The sequence below is a fragment of the Apteryx rowi genome, unplaced genomic scaffold (genome assembly GCF_003343035.1).
Source record: "Apteryx rowi isolate R43461 unplaced genomic scaffold, aptRow1 scaffold_11, whole genome shotgun sequence".
NCBI lineage: Eukaryota > Metazoa > Chordata > Aves > Apterygiformes > Apterygidae > Apteryx > Apteryx rowi.
Genome location: NW_020447308.1, coordinates 886,867 through 905,540, shown reverse-complemented (window position 1 = coordinate 905,540; position 18,674 = coordinate 886,867). Strand labels below are relative to the sequence as shown.

Genomic DNA, 18,674 nt, shown 5'->3' with positions numbered 1-18,674 from the left:
TCAGGTATATTATAGCTTTATTATTATTATTTCTCTACTCATAGTTTTTTGAGGCCTCTTCATATCCTGAATAAAGCCCCAGGGAATCATAAAGCCACAGGCTGAGTTTTAGTGCAGTCACTACCCAGCTTCTCCCAGATTGATAGGCATTTAGTGCATTGCCTTGATCTTGGAAGCAGGGCCCTGAGATGCACTCCAGGGAAAGCCTCAGTATGTTCTCTGTAATTTTTTGCCCCTAAGAAGATAACTCTCTTGCTGTAGAAATGATGTATTTTTGCTCAGAAATGTCACCACTTCTGCCTGCCCATTGTAACTCTGCCACACTAAAAACCTTAAGTATTTTAATTACATATAATTACATTTAATTAATTGTTTTAATAACAAAACATTTAGGAATCTATGCAGAACTGTTAAGCACTCTCTTTTTTTTTGCATTTATGACCCTTGGTTCCTATAAATTTTTCCCTCTGTTTTATTAAAACTATTAATTATTGCTGTGCTTCATTGTACCTGGATCTTACCTGGCAAAGCTTGCAGTGAAGGTGAATGGGATGGGAGAAGAAACGGTGTCAGAGATTTATGTATTTTGATAAAAATAATGTTTTAAGAGACTGTCCAGAGAGCAGAAGTCAGTTCTCAAGAGACCCTAGTAAAGGTTTGAGCACAGAAGTACAGGCCACACTGGCATGGAGCACACACCTTGCATATGGCTATTCCTAGGATAGTGAGTGTGGACTTCTGACAGTTACTAAGGAAATAATCTTGGAATTGGAGTTGGGAGCTCTTGTCAGAAGGTTGGCTGCAGGGTTTTGTGCTGACAAAGTGCATTGGGTTGGTATTGGAAGAGGCAGCAACTGTTCACCAATTGATTCTACTGCTGATGAGATAGCATTTAAAGAGTACACGTGATGTGGTCGCTAAATGCCAGAGATGAGGGATTTTGCAGTTTCTTAGGGTTTTTTTTTTTCCTTTTTTTTTCCCCATCTATCTAAGCTTTGTCAGTCTCTGGCCACCTCACTGCTTGTGTGAAACTGCCAGTGCTTTCACTGACTTATTCTATGCAGGCCCTTGGTGTTGTTCCTTCTTTGCTAGATCTTTATTTTATTTTTTTTAATCTGTGAAGAAGCAAATACAGAAGATTTGTAATTGAGGCTCCTCCAATGAGGATCCACAGTTTGGAGAAGTCCCTTGAAAGATGATGCTGAAAATCCAAATTCTGTTTGTGCATCTCTGTCTCTGCTAGAGAGTCACAAGCTTTTAATAGACTGTGAAATTCCTCGGAGGTGTTTGTTATTTTGCAATTACTTTGCTATTGATTTTCTTAAAAAACAATTCATAACTTGTTAAAGATCTTTCTCCTCTTTTCCCTTTTCATCTCTGCCACTGCCCAGTGTTTACAATCGTAGAGCCTATTTTGTTTCCCATTGCTTAGGGAGATGACTCTTCTAAACAGAGAGAAAGAAGAAATGAGTCCTAATGATTTGTAAAGCTGGATTTACAGTCAGATCCTGCTAGGGTCTGATCCTAATTCTTACAATGACTTCTGCAAATGTAGTCAAGGCACTTTAACTGTTTGCCTCTATTTCCCTATTTTTAAAATAGAATAGCTCTCTTTTAGAATTGCTTCTGTAGACAAAGACCTGTCAGTTAATTTATGAATGACTGTAAGGGGAAATTGCCATATGTAGCAAGTGTGAACCCCTTAGAATAGAAGAACATTAATAAGAACATTAATAAGAGTTGTCTGTCTTCTGCAAAACTAACTTGTCTCTCTCCATGCACCTGTGAATTTCAAACTCAGCATTGCAACTTCCTGCCTTTCTCTGTCAGGGTCTGCAGCTGGGAACTCAGGAGCTGGAGGAGATGGGAAGCAAGTTTTGCCTTGGTCTGCTCATCCTGCATCTCAAATCCTTGCCGTGCAGCAAGAAAGTGATGGCGCARGCAGCACTCCTGCTGGATCTGGAGGAGGAGATAACAGACCTCCGGGCACACAGGTCAGTGATAGGAGTATTCAGAGGGTTCTCCTGTAGGTCAAGTTGGTGGGGATGCATTTTGGGTTTAGATTCACAGAAATGACTCTCCTCGTGGCTGAGATCTGCATGATGGGAACTGGAGTGTGTTCAGAGTTACTGGAAGTGCAGAGACAACTGAATCCCGAAGAAACTTCTAAAGCAGTGGCTCCCTGCCCTGCAGCCATTCATGTGGTAGAACAGATGAAAGAAAGGAACCTAGTTTATATATTTCTACCAATTTCAATTCTTCTTCCAAAACTGATCACTAGAGCATTGGGATAGTACTGCCCTGAAAAGATTTGCCAGCAGGGGACATTCTTCTGCTTAATGGGGTGTCAGGTGGTGTTCTGTCCATCTCAGATCTTCCATGGCGGGGACCTCTTACAAGGAAGATGTCCTTTAAGAGTTGCAGAGTAGGGAACAAATATTGCAGATTCATAAAGGAGTTTGTCAACAAGATTCAGAAACTGTAAACCTGATTATGCGAAGATTCTCCTAGATGTTGCTTGTGTCTTACTGTTTTGAGTCCTGCAGATGTTTGGAGCATAGGTTTGTGGCTTTTTCGTRCATAGGAAGAAGTCTAGATACTACTGCTTGTTTAGGAGGTGCTTTTACAAACTGCAAAATTCTTTTCTTAGCTTGATTCTTTTAATGGGATGTATGTAAGTGAGATTGCCCCAGTGGGAATATGTGGGGAATTCGGTCAGGATAAATGTCACAGTGTGGGACTCTTCAGCTTGGATGTGTGATGAAGCAGACACGCTTTTCCTRTGTCATCCTTACCTGCTAGTGCTATGTGCAATCATTAAAGTGATGCTCTTCAGAGACCAATGGACAAACAAACTTAGTGATAGGATATGATTTGATGCTCTCCAATAGGTCTGTCATTAAAGGGCTCCCTCAGCTTCATTAATGAAAATGCAAGTTTTTTGGTTGCAGAAATGCCCCAATAATTTACAGTGGGCTTCCAGTCATCTCCCTTCAGGAATACTTAAGTCATTACCACCACCTGTTCCTCATGCCAGAAGCCATTTTTACAAGCTTGTTCATAGTTTTTAATGAAAAATGAAAAAAGAGGACTGAAAAATAGAGACATTCCTTTGAGTTAGCTGTGCTAAGTTGTACATGCGAATGTATAAATGAAGCAATTAATGTGTCTCCTAAACAACAGCTATGCTGTGGATAGCTGTCTGACAAGTCATTGGTGTGTCATTAGAGATAGCCACTGAAGCCTGGCCAGGTGGATGGTTTTGAGATATAAATCAACACTCTCTCTTTGGAACTAGAGCTAGAAGAGCCTTGAAAATAACATCTCTTATGGGAAGGAAAACATTTAACTCTGACTCATCTCAGATGCTGAAAAAAAGCCACCTGGTCACACTGGCTCAGCAAGCACTTCCCATGATCTTTGTAGCTTTCTGTTACTATTTTCTTTGGTTGCTTTTGTATTAGTGGGCATTCATTCCCTTTTTGTCAGTGTTGTGTGGTATTAGAACTGTACCAAAATAATAGTAAGAAGCTCTCTAATCACAAATATTTGTAAAGAAAATTAAAAAAAAAACACCTTACGTGGTAAAACTCCCAGATTGTTCTGTACATGTCCATTACGGATAAAAGCAAAGCCTCCTTATCACTTTAAGTTTTTCCAACATTAGTAGTTCCGTATCATCCAGAAATGTAATATTACTGATGAAAGGCAGTGTGGCAGTTACTTGTTCATTTTCACACCACTGGGTGGAATTGCAGGTTTATGGATAGCTTAGGTGCAGCTTGTTGCCATTTGCAGACCRGATTAAATTGTTTAATCCCACCTGCAGATACACTATTGCAGGAGCTTGCTGCAGGAAGTGGGGGGAAGAGAAGCACAGGGAGGGAACAAGAATAAACAAATTCTGTCTTTTAGTAATAATTCATTGGAAATGATTGTGTAGTATGTTGAATCTGGTTCAGCAAATTAATATTGTGTTCTGAGTTTCGGTCTAGTCAAGAGAATTGCATAATTTGTTTTCAGTGGGAATAGGAGCCCTACAGGAACCAGTGGATGAACGCAGAGTACAGAGGGCACACTTATGAGCAGGAGGACAGCTCTTTCTAGGTCTCCTTTTCCGTTCACAAACTTTGAGGTAAAAAAATGATTCTTCATCAGAACAGGTCTCTGCAAGAAGCTGAAGGGTACATGTGTTTACCATTTAGTTAATCTTACTCTATAAAGATTAAGTCTAATCTTTCTCTGTTAGGTAGCACAAGGGGGTTACTGAAACCTTCTTTAGCTTGCAGCTTACTGGTGGTATATCATTACACCAGTGGAAATTATTCTCTGTTGCTTCCCGGACTAAAGCCRTCTTTATCGGTTTAAGAAGAATGGAGTGTTGGTAGTTTAAAACTAATTCTGTTGTCTTCTGTGATTACCACAAAAACTCATAGTATCATTAAATGTTTTATATACTTTCTRCTTCTGAGAGTGTGAGTAGATATGTATGGAAATCCTGAAATTACTTTTACCTGTGCTAAAACAGAGTCAGACTTGGGGATCCTGCAGATGCAACACAGGAGAAATCAAGCAGGTGAAGTTTAGGTGGATTCTTTATGTTGTCTTTTTCTTATACTCTCTACATCTTGAACAGAGGTGGTTTTAAACAACTCACAGGCAATCCCTCTTCCAGAAATCTGCACTGTCCTGTTCCCAGGAAATGATACAGGTGATAGATATTTAAGTAGAAAGCCATGGCTCTGAGTATAGCTAATGCTTTCTACCAAAGAAAACTGTGTGCCAAAGTCTCTCCCGCTGACATGTCTAGCAAGAGAAGGCAATGCATATAGGTGACTCTTATTGGAGCAATATTCACCAATGACAACAGAAAATAATTGGTACTGTCCAACCTTGATGAAAATACAATTTTTATTTAGTTGGTAGGGTTCTGTTTTGCTGAAAACAAGCTGAAATTATACAGTGAGCAGTGTGATGCATTGCACAGTGCTTATGTTAAATATGTCTGTCTGTCTAATGTCTCCTACATGTGCATTTCTGAAGTGCCTGTCTCTAGCACTCTAGGTGACAAGGTCAAGCTGTGGAACAAGAAGTTAATCCAGCGCTGGATATACTTGACTCCCAGATAAAATGCCTCAATGTAAAGTCATATTGATCACAATGTGCAGAGTCAGAGGTCTCCTCTGTTGTGAAATCTCTTGTCTCCTGCATTTGTCTCCCTTTGCCCTGGTGTCTGGTGTGCGTGGCACTAACTTGGCACCTCAGTATCTCCCACCGACAGCAAATGTTTCCACCTGTCAAGGCTTATATCTGTAYGTGTCTTTTAATTTTCCCCTTGTTCAGATTGTCGCTGGTTGTTTTGCAGCCTTATTCTTTCCCTGCTGCTCTGAAGGGGATGGAAGAACAGGCTGGATCCTGTCTGCTTCCCTGGCCTAAGCTGTTTGCTGTGCACTGCATATAGTTCTGTCAGAATCAGTGGTCAGTAAATTGGATCAAGGCAATAGCTGTCAGGGATGTGACTGGTCTAATGGGGGCATCCTATGTGAATGGAGGATTTCTTGCACCAGATCAGACCACTGGTCTGTTGTGGTCAGTGTCCTGTCTCCACTGAGCCACAGAAAGGTGGAAGAAACCTTTAGTGGACCTAACTACAGTTTGATACACAGGCACAAGTGTCTTCCTGACCTCAGTCTACAGTTTCTTTCCCTTAAAGCATGAACAAGAATCAGAGTAATTTACAAGCGTGAACGTGGAATAAGTTTCCAGCAGTGGCAGAGTAACAAAGTACCTGCATCTGAGAATAAATAAATARGGGGCTGGACTCAGAACTTCCATCAGCATGGCTAGGCAGCTGGTAGGACAGTGAAGTATTTCCCCTAAAACCCAGAAATCCTTGGACAGCAGGAAGTTTGCCTAACAGCTCTGTGCCACTGGTCCTCAACATGCCTGTATGACAGGTGTTTCAGGAACATGCCAAAATCTGGGGAAGGTGTAAGATAACAGCACGCTGTAGAGCTATAGTGTGTAATTGCCCCAGGAAGAGGGACAGGGAAGTGCCACTTTCTCCAGGTGTGTCAACCAGCTCTCTTCTCTGTTGTGCTGGATACAAACTATGCATGTTCAGGGGGTAGGTACATCAAGTTCCACCTAATTACCAAGGTGAACATACACCCTTCTTGAGGCTGCCTTAAAGAACAACAGTCAGCTCCTGAGATTATTCTCTTTGGTACTGAAGTGACATTGCATGATTTCTGGATCACCTGCAAATGGTTGTCTATGTTATGTCTAAAGTATTTACTCTGTGAACCTTCTGCAGTAAATTCCAAGTCCCTTATTCATACTTTCTTTCTCCCCACAAAGCTACCACAAGACCTACTTAGGAACTTAAGTTGTTTGTGGCTTTCTTTTCACAAACACTATTTAGGTGTTTTTCTGCATTGATAGCCATTTTTCCACCAGCATGCAATAGGGTCTTTGTTATGGACCACTCTGCCAAGGTTAAAGGCAAGATCTGTGGACAGTTTGCTGTGCTTTATAGCCTTCTCCTTCCAAAAACAAAGCAGTGAATCAGATACACAGGCATTTTATTCTGCCCTCTCCCCAAGGCATAAGTTGGCCTCACAAGCATACTGTTGCCATGCCCCAGGAAGAATCACTAATTTTGCATTTCCAGCCTCCCCGCAGTGCCTTGCAGTCAACTTGGGCATTCAGGAGTTCTATGCTGGGAAAGTGAAATGCCAGCATGTACTTCAGACATCCTGTTTTTTGATTATAAGTTTCATGCCTCATTTGCTGTAAAAGCGATTAGGTTTTAGTCAACACTGTCCAGGTAACTTCACATTTGTCATGACCACAAAGAGGATGGGAAGTGACTGCTCACTTGAAGCAGGTTGGAGAGAGAGAAAGCAAGAGCAACGCCCTGCATCACAGGTATCCTCCCCTGCCTTCCTTGTGGTTTGAACTGATGGCATGTTCTCCTCTGCCCTTCAGGTTGTGCTTGAAAGTGTTTTGCGTATGCTGCAGCAGTTGTAGCCATTTGTTCATGAGACACGTCTTACATGTTGAGACAGGCCTTTGCGAAGTCATTAAACATTTTCTGTTGACTCAGATACTATTTATCTCCTGTGTTTCTCCATCATAATCATATCTTTCTTCAGCAGAGGCACATTTCTTCCCACCTCAGATGGTAAATATGCCTAGCTCTGCTATTAATCAAAAGCAGAATGCTTAATTGCTACTCTGGTCCTTTGTCCAGATGTAATCTTTTCATCTTCATTGTGCTGAGCACAGTCAGATTGGTCAGTGTATGGATGGGAAATCCAAGAATTGACAGGAAGGATTTGCAGGTCGGTAGGAACTATGCTTCCTCTTGTTCTATACTGCATTGATGCACCACTGTGATGCTGGATGGTATTGAGCTGTTGGATTTCCCATCTTTTCACTATAATGCACCCTTCCCTGATTATGGTTGTGCAAGCAGTTCCACTTGTCATTTAAATCATGTGGCTAAAGTGTGTTTCAGATCAAACTTAAGTGAATTTGGGGAAATGAAGCGGATAAGGAGGAGGAAAGTTCAAACAACAAAAAAATTCGTAGATGGAACAAAACTTGTTCATGTCATCTGGTACATCTTTAAACTGTCTTTGAATAGCAGAAATGCAGCATTGTGCTTCTGCACCATGATGGTAAATGCCTCCCTAGCCTGGTGGTTTGGATCTTCCTGTAGTTACAGGGAAATACAGGTTCCATCCGTTGCTGTGGTAAGTATTCATTTTGATTATAGAAACCGGAGCGCACTTCAGCTGAAGGGTTTGAATGCAAGGTAATCCATCCCCCTGCAGAGTGCCCTGTCACCTCGCTGTTTGGTGTTCCAGCAGCTGTGGCGTCAGGTCCCCTTGAACAGACTAGACAGTTGGACTCTGGGGAGTCCTCTGACACATGGATGAAGATGGAAGTGCTCTTCCATCATTTTGTGAATCTATCCCCAAGGGGGAAAAAAAACCCTAGGAATTATTTGACAGTTCTGATTCAGATTTCTATTTGATTAAAGCTTCATTTTCCTTTAAGCAAAGATTTGGGGTATTTTTAACTTCGATCACCTGTGGACGTTAAATACCTTGTGGCAGCTTTCTGGAGAGGAGGTTGTTGATTCTGTTTTTTAGCTTAGTCGCAAATTGTACTGTTGGTAAAGGAATTTCAAATTTCTACTGCTTTATGACCATCTCTGGATGTGGTATTTCTGTACTTCGATGCCTGAGTTGAAAAGTGCCATGAAAATTCTTTACCTAAGTATGCGAAACTGCCATGTCATGTTGGTGGTGCAGAATATGGGGCGAGAGGAGTTTCTAATGTAATTCACGTAATGTTTTTGTGGGCACAGTGTAACACTAAYGCAGTGTGTCGGGTATGAAAGTATCTGAAGCTGGGCTTTGGAATGGTCTCACATTACTGTACCAGTTAGGATCAGGAGTTCAGGCAATCCTTTACTTTCTTACTGTCTTAAAACACGCTCCAGTGATCTTTCACACTAATGTTGCAAGAGTGTTGTCTTCTTGCTCGATAGGGTCTGAATACACATGACCTAAAACCTTGCTGCCTGTGTCATCCAGAGGAAAAAGCTCAAATCTTGAGTTCAGATCTATCACAGACTTCATGTTTTACTGTCACTATATACCTTTATGATCATGCTTTCTAAACAAGAAAGTGAACCTTCTTCCAGCCGCCCCTTCATCCTTCTCATTCTGCAGTCTTCAGCATCTCTCCTTTATTATTACAAGAATACAAGCCCAGTGATCTCTTTGGAGGCTCTGCTGAGCAACACAGCCTGTAATGAATGCAYTTGATGTTTAGAAGGCCGTCATGTAGCTCTTCACAGGTGAGTCACTGTAATTCAGCAACTGTTCATTAACACTTTCTGAAGATATCCCTGTTTTCCTCCTATTGATTTTTATTATTATTATGAAATATCTTGGGAGCTGCACAGCTTTTGTTGATTGTTATCAGAAGCCAGCCCCAGCTATGCCAGGCTGGGTACAATTATTCACGCTGATTTCAGGCGTAATTAATTTATCATTTAATAGTTAGATAGTAGCAATTTAAATAACAACAGAAAGGAAGGAGAGGAAAAAAGCAAATGGAAGAGAAAGAAATCATAGAAGGAACTTCAGACACACACAGAAGCACAGCTTGCTATCGTGTCCGTCTGAGGTTATTCAAATCACTGTACACATACAGATCTGACTGGACTGCAGATAATGAACTTGTATAAATTCAGCAGAACAAGTGGGCTCTGCATTGCCCTTTCTGTGAGGCATATTGGTGTGGTACTCCCTGGTATTAGACATTTTCATACTGATTAGGAGTGTCTTTATTTCTGTGGTGCATTCCTTTTGCCTTAAGACTTAACATGAAATATGAATACCATTGGGACCATATACATGCTGGGATAAAAAAATAGAAAAATAAAGCTGATTGCTAGCAGGGGTTCAGAAGTGATTCCCCATTATGAAGTGTCCCCCAAATGAATGTATTATGAGGGGTGTACATGTTCCTCTGGCCTGGCCTTTGTAGACCAGCATAGTGCTTTCACTGGAACGGAATAGATTGTCTCTCCTAGAAGGGCAAGAAGCGGCATGGTCTCAGGAAGGAATGGTCTAAATAGACTGTTGGTCATCTTGAGCACAGCCAGAAGCKGGACTTCAAACTGAACATATTGTGGTTCTAGTGTCGAAAAGGCAAGATTAGAGTGCTATATATACTTTTATATAGACTATATATATAGTACAGCAGTAGCTGAAACACCACTTGAGTTAGATCTTGGGCTCTGGCATAATAGCAGGAGAAGGCAACTTTGTCAGTGCAACTCTGTTGATGATCTTTGTCCTTTGTTTTCATCTGTTTGACCAAATTCAGAGGGTGTGGATGAACAAGGCATTCCTGAGGTGGGAATCCTTGCGTCTTTGTGCTGGTGGGATACATGGATAAATAACAAGGCTATACCAAAAGGTCTTGGTGCTGTAGTGTTTCCATGTGGCGCTTTTCCAATTAGGCTTCCCAGATGCCCAAAGAACTTCAGAGACCTGTGAAACCAAAGAATAGGCAGATCTTTCATATTGATATGTGATGTTGTATGTTCTTTTGGGTGGGGAAAAACAATAGTGTTACTTAGTGGGATRGTAGTTAGACAAAATGCAGTCCCAGCCCTTTGGAAGAAGGCACATTTCTATGGAAGTAGAGTGTATTTTTTCTCTGATGAGTTATCTTCTTTATTGTAATTGTCACTTAAGGCGACCTTTAATTAATCTGTCCATAGCTCCCAATAGAATCTTTTGAAGAACACACTCATGTAGCAGAAAATTAGGTTTGGTGAGGGTCAGAACAGGCTTTACCTCCCACCCTGACCTCTTGTGTGCTGGGGAGTTAATCATGGGATGTAAATCACAGAACAGGAGACTTTCTGATCTGGATTTCAAACACTTCAGCATTTGGAGTTCTCCCCGCTTTTGGACCCAGCATAGGGGCCCAGATGTCCGAGCATCACAGAATCTAAAAGCAAACTGAAATGAATCCCAAGGGCCTGTGAGACTGTATAGAGCAGTGTCTGSCCACCCATCAGGAGCATGAGAGCCTCACAGTCCTCCTGCACGGCARTGATGGTGACAGCAGTGCATCCATTTCCACTGCCTAGAGTAAAGATTTCCTGTCATGGGCAAAATACAAGAACAGAAGGAACTGAATCTCCTTTAAAACCACCCAGTCTTTCCCCAGACCAGAAGTTTCCGCCCATTTAAATGACCCAGACAAGAAGAGCTAAGAGAGCCAAATGGTTCTGATAGAATGATACTCCTAGGCATACTGTGTCACCATCTCTGTTTCCTTTCTCTGCAGGGGGAACAAGAAAGCATGCATTTCTGCTTTCAAGGCAAATATTTCTGCTTTCGAGGCAAATAGCTTGTTACATGTCCTTTTGGTCTGATGCCCAGCCTGCAAATGAGAGTCTGACCAGGCCCTTGGTACTGTGGTGACAGCACACACCTGCCATCTAGGAGCAAATCAGAAAACTTAGCGAGACAAATGAGAAACTAAATGGTTAAAGGAAGAGAGAAGATGGAGAAATTCATAATTAAAGCTGCTGAGTTGCAGTAAAAGGAGTGTATAACCTAGAAGGAAAGCGGGTGGGTGAGCAAAGTGTCATATTCGGAGGTGAAAGTTGGCACTTGAACAGCATTGTAAAGTACTCCAAACCCACCTCCACTGACATCTCAGCTGTATTGTATATTCTGTCGGAGGCTCTGGCTGTTCAGTGTATTGTGGCTGTGACTCACACACAGACCCTGCTGCTTGCTGCTGCTCTAGGTATTGTAAAAAGAGACATGACAGAGGCAGTGAGCGAGACATGAAATAACTAGGTGCAGGCTGTTGTTCCAAGACCCAGCACACACATGTGCAGCTGGATGAGCACATGTCCGTACAGAGAAAATGTATAAGCGCGAGCCCTTGTAGCCTCCACCAATTCATTGTATCCTCTCAGAAACAATATGGATTTATTAGAATGTATTGGTTAAGTGTAACGTTGGCAGACAGAGCTGTAAGAACTAGGCTGGAGCCGAGACTAGGATATGATGGGAAGAATCTGTGTAAAATTAATACTTTAGCCTTTTATTTATTTTTTATCTGCAAAACAGGTGCTCAAGCTAAAATCCCAGCTCCAAATCCTACTTCAAATACAAGATGAAGATCCATCCCTTTGTGGTCCTGGCCAGTCTGTAGCACTGAGAAATGCGGCACAGATGTGTGATCTTCTCTTAGAGATGTCCAGGGCAGAGCACTGACGTGCTCATCACTGTCACAGTGCAGTGGCAGAGGTGTGGGACTGATTGTGGCATGGAACAGTGAGGATGGACCTGCGATGTGCTGAAAGGATTCAGTGTGTGCATGGTGATGGTGGGTAAAGAAATGGGAAGGATGCTGTTAGCTAAGATAAGTTTGCAGACCTCTAGGGAAGGTTGCGGCTCTGAAAGAATTGGATTGGGGTGTCTTGGCAAAGCCGTGTGGGCGCCCACGCGTTTAGGACTGAGATCCTCAAGTCAGGTTGTGAATCAGGAGATGGGACGAGGAGGAGCTTCGCAGCATCTCTCGTTAACTTCGTTCAGTTTCCCAATTCCTAAGTTCACTTCCAGTACTTGAATTCAGCTTCTGTAAAAGCAAAAGGGCAATGATATTCTCGTGTTTCTTCTCAAAAGTGACACAATTACATGTTTTCCTTAGCAGACAAGAAAACTGTTGTGAACTTTCCTTTTCTGAAAACCCCATTTAGAGTTTTGGCTTCCCTCTGCCTTTGTGTCTCTTGGTAGAAGCTGAGGGCTGTAAACAGCTGCTGTCTGGAAATGTGAATGTTGAGCAGAGTGAACAACCCAGAGTGTGCGTTTGCTGTAGGAGCAGGAAGGAGAGGCAGACTCAGAACAGTATAAGAGAAAAGAAGAAAAAACATACCTTTTGCAGCTATTAGGGGATGTTCTCCCTATATTTACCTCCATGATGCAGTCAGAATACGCTTCTGAGTGGCTCCATCTCCATTCTTGCTTTCATTTTTTCCTGTTAAAATTTGTGTTTGTAAATGGATGAAAAGTTAGTTTTAGGAAGGTTGAATTTCGTTTTTTAAGTATTCAAAACATGCTTTTTGGTCAGACTTTCAAATATCTGCTTTAACCATTTTAAAATACATAATCAGCAGTTTTACCTGTGGCACATTATTCACCAGGTAGACCATAATGGTTTCTTCTTAAGTGTTAAGAGGCAGTTACTACCTTAAATCCCTATTTCAACATGAGTTAGAGTTTGAGGATTTGGACTTTGAAGGCAGAATAAGCAATAGAAACAGCTGAACAGCAGAAAAACAGATTCTGCTATCAGGCCAGTATCATCAGAAATAAAGAATAATGCGAAGAATAGAAAGCATTTGTTCTCTATCTGTTTCTTTGTCTGATCTGTCTGTCCTGTCTAGTTTACCCAACATGTTTTTACATCACACTCTGCACTTCAGAATTGTTTCTGAAGAGGCCATACTATAGCATCCTCCGTAAAGTATCAGCATCTTATTAAAACATAAAAGTCCAATGCAGTTCAAAATGCAAGCAAAACCCCTATTTCAAATAACAAAATCGTGTTTCATCTTCCATTGAGCTGCAGGAGGCAGCCAAGAATTTGGGTAAAGTACTGGTACCTGGATTTATCTTTTCAGGCTTTCCCTAACATTAATACTTTTTGTTGTTCCAGCACACAACTTGTTTCTTCACCTGTGAATAAGTGAATTGTAAGAAGACAGGATCTACTATAATAGATGAGTCCAGTGAAGTGTCCTTCCTGACAGTGCTCAGTATTAGAGCTAATATCAAAGAGCAATGCAAGATATTGCCATAGTGGACAATTACAGAATACTCCTACACCCTGGGGGAATGCCCTTCTGTCTTCAGACAGTGATTTGTTTATACCTGGAAACATGAGAATTTGCACCCTTTGCAAATAATTATAATAATCCTGTCTAATGAGCTGTTCCAGGTGCTGTCATTTTATGTATAAATGCCTAATGCTTTTTGACTCTTACATAGCTCCTGGCTGCACTTTTCTGTCTTGTGAGTTTTATAGTTTAGCTGTGTGTTGTGCAGAAAGAGAAAATATCTCCTTTCATCAGCTGGTCTTTCACCTTTGCAACTGCATCTTTGTCCTCTGCTGTAAAAGAGAACAATTGGGAGTGCCCAAATAGCCAGTTATTTTGTAAACAACTATCAGGTCCCTTCTTGTGCGTCCGGTCATGAAAGATTCCCAGTGTTTTTGGTCTTCCTGTGCCTCTAACTATTTTATTACCTGTTTTGGAACCTTCCTATTTGTGAGATATATTTTAAGGTATAGGAAGACAAGAATTGAAGATGGTTTTGCTAGGGGAAGTGTAGCATTTGTTAAAGTAACAGTTTTGAAATATTTTCAGTATTGCTCTTTGTTCCTTGCAGCTGAGGTTTAGTATCTTCAAGAATGATGGTAGGTTTCTGGATTAATCACCCCTATCATCACCTGGTTTGATGAACTGTATTGGAGGAACCATTTTATCTTTAAGCAATTATCATGGAAGATTACTGGCTGCAAATGGGAGTTGTGAGGAAATGAGAGCCTTTCAGGCGAAAGTGCATGCCCATAAGAAATCATGTCTCTTTTAGACCTTTTAGATTTTAGTGTTCTCTCTCTGGCTTGAAGATGGTGCTTATTCTTACCTAAATAGTTCGGAGAGACCCAAGCAGAAAAGAGCCAAACAGATGGATGAGAACATGATCCTGCTGGTTTATGGGTAGTACAGAGCAGGGAGCAAAAGATGAAGGGTCCCTGTAAATGGTGGATATGGAAGAGCAAGGGTATGCTAAGACTTAAACCCTTCCCTCTCCTGCAGCTCACTGTTTGAGGTCTTGAAAGTCCTTTCCAATCTGCTGTGTTAGTTTCAAGAACTCAGGATTAAAAAAAAGGGGTGGGGAGAAAGATGAAGCATAGGTGAGGCTGAAAAAAGTGGGCTTAGGTTCTTTGTGCACATCGCTGAGGCCTCCCTGCTTCTTCCGAGGAGGAGCAGTTTGGCGATACGAGATGCAGAACGAAGCTTCTGTTCACTTTTCTCTCTTTTTTTAAAATCACACCCCACTCTTACTGTGAAAATGTACTATTCAGGATCAAAGCCTCGCGTCTGAGCAGAGAAAGCCCTGGAGAGCAAGGCCTGAAGGCTAAGCCCACAGTGCTGCTGCTGGCTGACTGTACTAGTCTGTTTGGGAAATCTAGTCATGCATGACCTAGCACCTGAAGATACAGCAAAGCCGGGAGTGTTCTTCTCAGCAACCCTGCATAACTTTTGATCTTTGTTCTCTTTGCCAGCTCAAGTCCCTCTGGTGGTAATGGCCCATGAAGAGCTAATCCTCAGCAGTGTCAGGTATCTGTAAGGCTTTTCGGTAATGCGGCATCTACTAGTTCCTTAAACTTCACAGAAACTGAATACTCTGGCATATGGTCTGGAATTTATTTGGCAAGGGTTAATGATTAGGGTCTGTTGAGGTCTCTGCCCTTTTCAGAATATTTTTTCCTCATATCTCTTTTCTGGCATCTCTGTCCACTTACGGATTGACACTAAGTAGCCAGCTATTGGGGAAGAAGCAATAGCAAGATGTTTATTGGAACTTCAGGGACGATTTCCCCTGCAGGTATGAAGGGAACAGCCATGAAAAGGGGAAACCTGTTTGCAGAGAGATCTCTTCTGCCTTGTGGTGCTTGCCTGCCTTTACTGCATCCCTTGTGGGATGCTGGGATGTGTGCTAGAAGGCTATTAACACTGCTTCAGACAACCCGCCTCACAAACAGCAGTGTCCTTGATCCATCATTAAAAACGCCCTTGACATGCTGTGTCATTGGAAGCAGGGTTTGTGGTGGTAATCCCTGGCAGCACTCTTACGCCGTGGATGTTGCGCAGAAAACTCCAATAGATTTTGTTTTATTCTTCAGGACGTGGCCTGGGGGATGGTTCTGTTTTCCTGCCTTTATTATTATTATTTTTTTAATGCTTCCCTGGAAGGTGTATAAGATCTGTGGGGGTAGGAGTGGAATCCCAGGAAGGTAACCTTTCCCATCCCTGATGGGATCCGAGATGGGATCTGTGCATCTGAGATGCGCTCAACAGCGAGTTGCACATAAATGCATCACAGCTGTTAGTGCAGCTTAATACAAACAAATGTAAAGCGTGGAAGGAAATAAACAGCCCAGCCCTCAACAGGGTCCAGGTTTATAGAGCTGCAACAAGTGCTCACTCCCATATTATTCCAGGTAGTTAGTAACAGTTTAGCTTTGTTAAGAAGATGTCAGCCTTACTTCTGCTTTCTTTTGTATTTGCATACTACTACCCATAATGTAATTTCTTTTTTTTTTTCCTTTGAACAGCAAATGGTGGTGAGGACTTGATTCTAAGAATTTTAAATGCAAAAAAAAAGTAATTATTACCTGAATGTGTAGAAGGAGGAACAGGCCACATTTCTTTTCCTTTCTTTTCCCCAAAGTGTCAAAGGTAGAGGGAGATAAAGGAGTGTGTCTGTCCTCCAAGCAAGACCTTCCCTTCCACACTAAGAAAATAATTTTGGAAGTATGTCAGGGAGCTTCAGAGCTTCAGGAGTAGTGAAGCCCAGATCCCTGCTGTCTGCCTCATGGGAGGTTTATGTCCTCAGAGTTTGGGCCTGAACTTTGCTCTGAGCCTTTGCCACTGAACAACACTCCTGTGCAGCTTGCTGCCTTGCTGGACTATCTCTCCACTAGGTCTGTGGTTGACCTAACTGGGCAGAGTTTTCAACTAACTTACAGCCTTTACACCCTCTGGGTGTCCAGCCTACCTCCATCTCCTCTTGTAGTGGTGGGGTGAACATGCCTGGAAAATTTCCCTGCTTATTCCCACCTTGTTTTTTAAGAGATTGCCTGTGCTCTGCTCAGAAAATAAAAGCATGGAGGCATTTGCCCTTGTTTAGCTCCCTGCTGTTGGGTCAGAAGTGGAGATTAATAGGATAGGAAATGTGTTTCTACTCTGCAGTCAGTAAAGGAAATTCACTGGAACTAAATTAATCATGAAACAGACACAAAGAAGAGAATAGATTAGCAGGGAATTAACTCATTAATTAGACTTGTATCAAAGTTCAGAAAGAGGGTTTCCTTCAAGATGATAACAGAGTGCAAAGATCGACAAGGGTTGTTCTCAGGGGCACACTTTTTTTTTATTTATTTCTAAACTCCTTCAGGTTTTGCTTTAGCCCGATATTTGATTATAACAGCGTATCTAAAAAGCTGCTGGAAGGAATTCAGCAGCTGGCAAAGTCGAACCACTAAGTGCCCAACAGTGGAAGCTGTTATCTGCCCATTCACATCACTAAGCTCTGGGTCATGGTGTTAACATAAGTGCAGGAGCCCTTTCTGTTGTGCCACTTGGCTATATTTAGAGCTTGATCCCAAGTTCTGGTGTGCTAGCAGCAGCTTGCTGGAGAGAGCTTTTTCCAGCATTAGAGTGAGTAGAAACCACATGCAGATTTAAATAAGGTAAAGTGCTAAAGCACTGTCCTCCGTGCTGCACTACTCAGGACCCCCAGCTCGCCCTTTCTGTTCAGGTTTGCAGGGAGAGGGGTGGGACAGAGGCAAGTCAGCGTGGGTTTCTAAGGAGATGGGGTTTAACTGCAATCTCCTCATTGTTCTAATGAGCCCCTTCCCTTCACGTCCCCTCTTGGGCCTGGCTGTGGATAGGACTCGGGGTTAATTTAGGATCCACACAGCAGTGTTCTCATTAAAGCAAGATTTACATTGCCTGTCTTATTCATTGCACTTTACCACAAGCTTCACTGCTGTGCAGGAGAAATCACTCTCTTCATGTTGCCAAGTTCAGATTCTCTGGTGATGGGAACATAGGAGAGAGAACAGGAAAGAACTCGCTTTGCAGTTACCTGGTATTGCTTGTGCTGCAAAAACACCTTGCTAGCTCCCTTCATGCTCTGTATAGCCCTTGGAGTGAGGCCTGCTGCTGCCCATGTGCCAAAAGGTCCCTATTAACAAGTTGCGAGTTATAAACAACACCACACTGGTACACAACGAAGCTGGGTGTAAGTGTGTAGAGAGTGGTTTATATAATGTATTCTTAATGAACTAACAAACCAGAGAGAAACACTAGTTGAAATGAGAGTAAATCCACGCGAGAAGGGCCCCCTGCTTTCCCACTTACCCTTTCCCTTCTTTTGCTTTTGATACATCTCAGCATGAATGCAATCAAACCCTACGCAGGAGCATGCTGAGCTGCATATTTGCCACTTAGGACTTTCTGGGTACTGAAGTTTCCACATTGTTTATTTAGAGTTAAGTGTTCTGCTGGGCCTCTTATCACTTTCTGTAAATAACAACTGTCCTCCAAATTCTTCGGGCTGATTACTAAGACTGACAATCTGTGTGTTTTGAATTGCTGAGCCCTATTAATTCCTAATACACGCTGGTCTATGGATGGAAAGGCTAATGCACTGAGAATGTCGCAAGAGGCAAAAGCCAAAGGACTTAGTCGTCTTGGGCATGTGAAGTACCTCGCTTGTGACATGAATAAATCCCCTAGCCGCGACAGTGCTATTCCTGCTGTGCATGAAGATGTTAGAGGAGTCTGCCTTTTAATCTGACATGTTAAAGATTTTATAGCAGCAGAGCTAATTCTCTCGATGCAAATTTCTAGGAAAGACAAGGCATGCCTTGTTTTTAGCTACCTGTAGCTAGTCATGGTAAAGTTTATTCCACTTACTTAATGTTGGGCTTAAATGGGGGGATGGGGTGGGGGCAAAAAACCCCAAACCAAATTACTTCAGCCCCACCAAAGGGGATTCATCAGCTGTAACATTAACCATCTAAAAGTTAAGAATCTAGTCCATGCCAGTCATCAAAAGGCTTCTCTACAGTCGATGAGAGTAATTCATCCCATCTATCTTACACACTTCTCGTAGGTTCCACTTCGATTTTTGTAGCAAGGTAACTAACTAGGGAAAGCTGTCTCACCAGAAAAAACAAAATACCCCCCTCCCACCTTCTTAGAAGAAAAGGTGTAGTTTATGGCTGTAATTTGTTCTTCTTTCTGTCTTTGAGTCTAACCG

General features: G+C 42.1%; 1 protein-coding gene across 1 annotated transcript in view; it reads left to right on the top strand.

Annotated features, from left to right (window-relative positions):
* The window catches only part of AGBL1 (ATP/GTP binding protein like 1), a 280,526-nt gene that overhangs the window by 187,730 nt on the left and 74,122 nt on the right, over positions 1 to 18,674 (top strand). Inside the window, exon 23 of the mRNA XM_026073221.1 lies at positions 1,831 to 1,994. Within this exon, the coding sequence (XP_025929006.1) occupies positions 1,831 to 1,994 (164 nt within the window). The remainder of the gene's footprint in view (positions 1 to 1,830; positions 1,995 to 18,674) is intronic.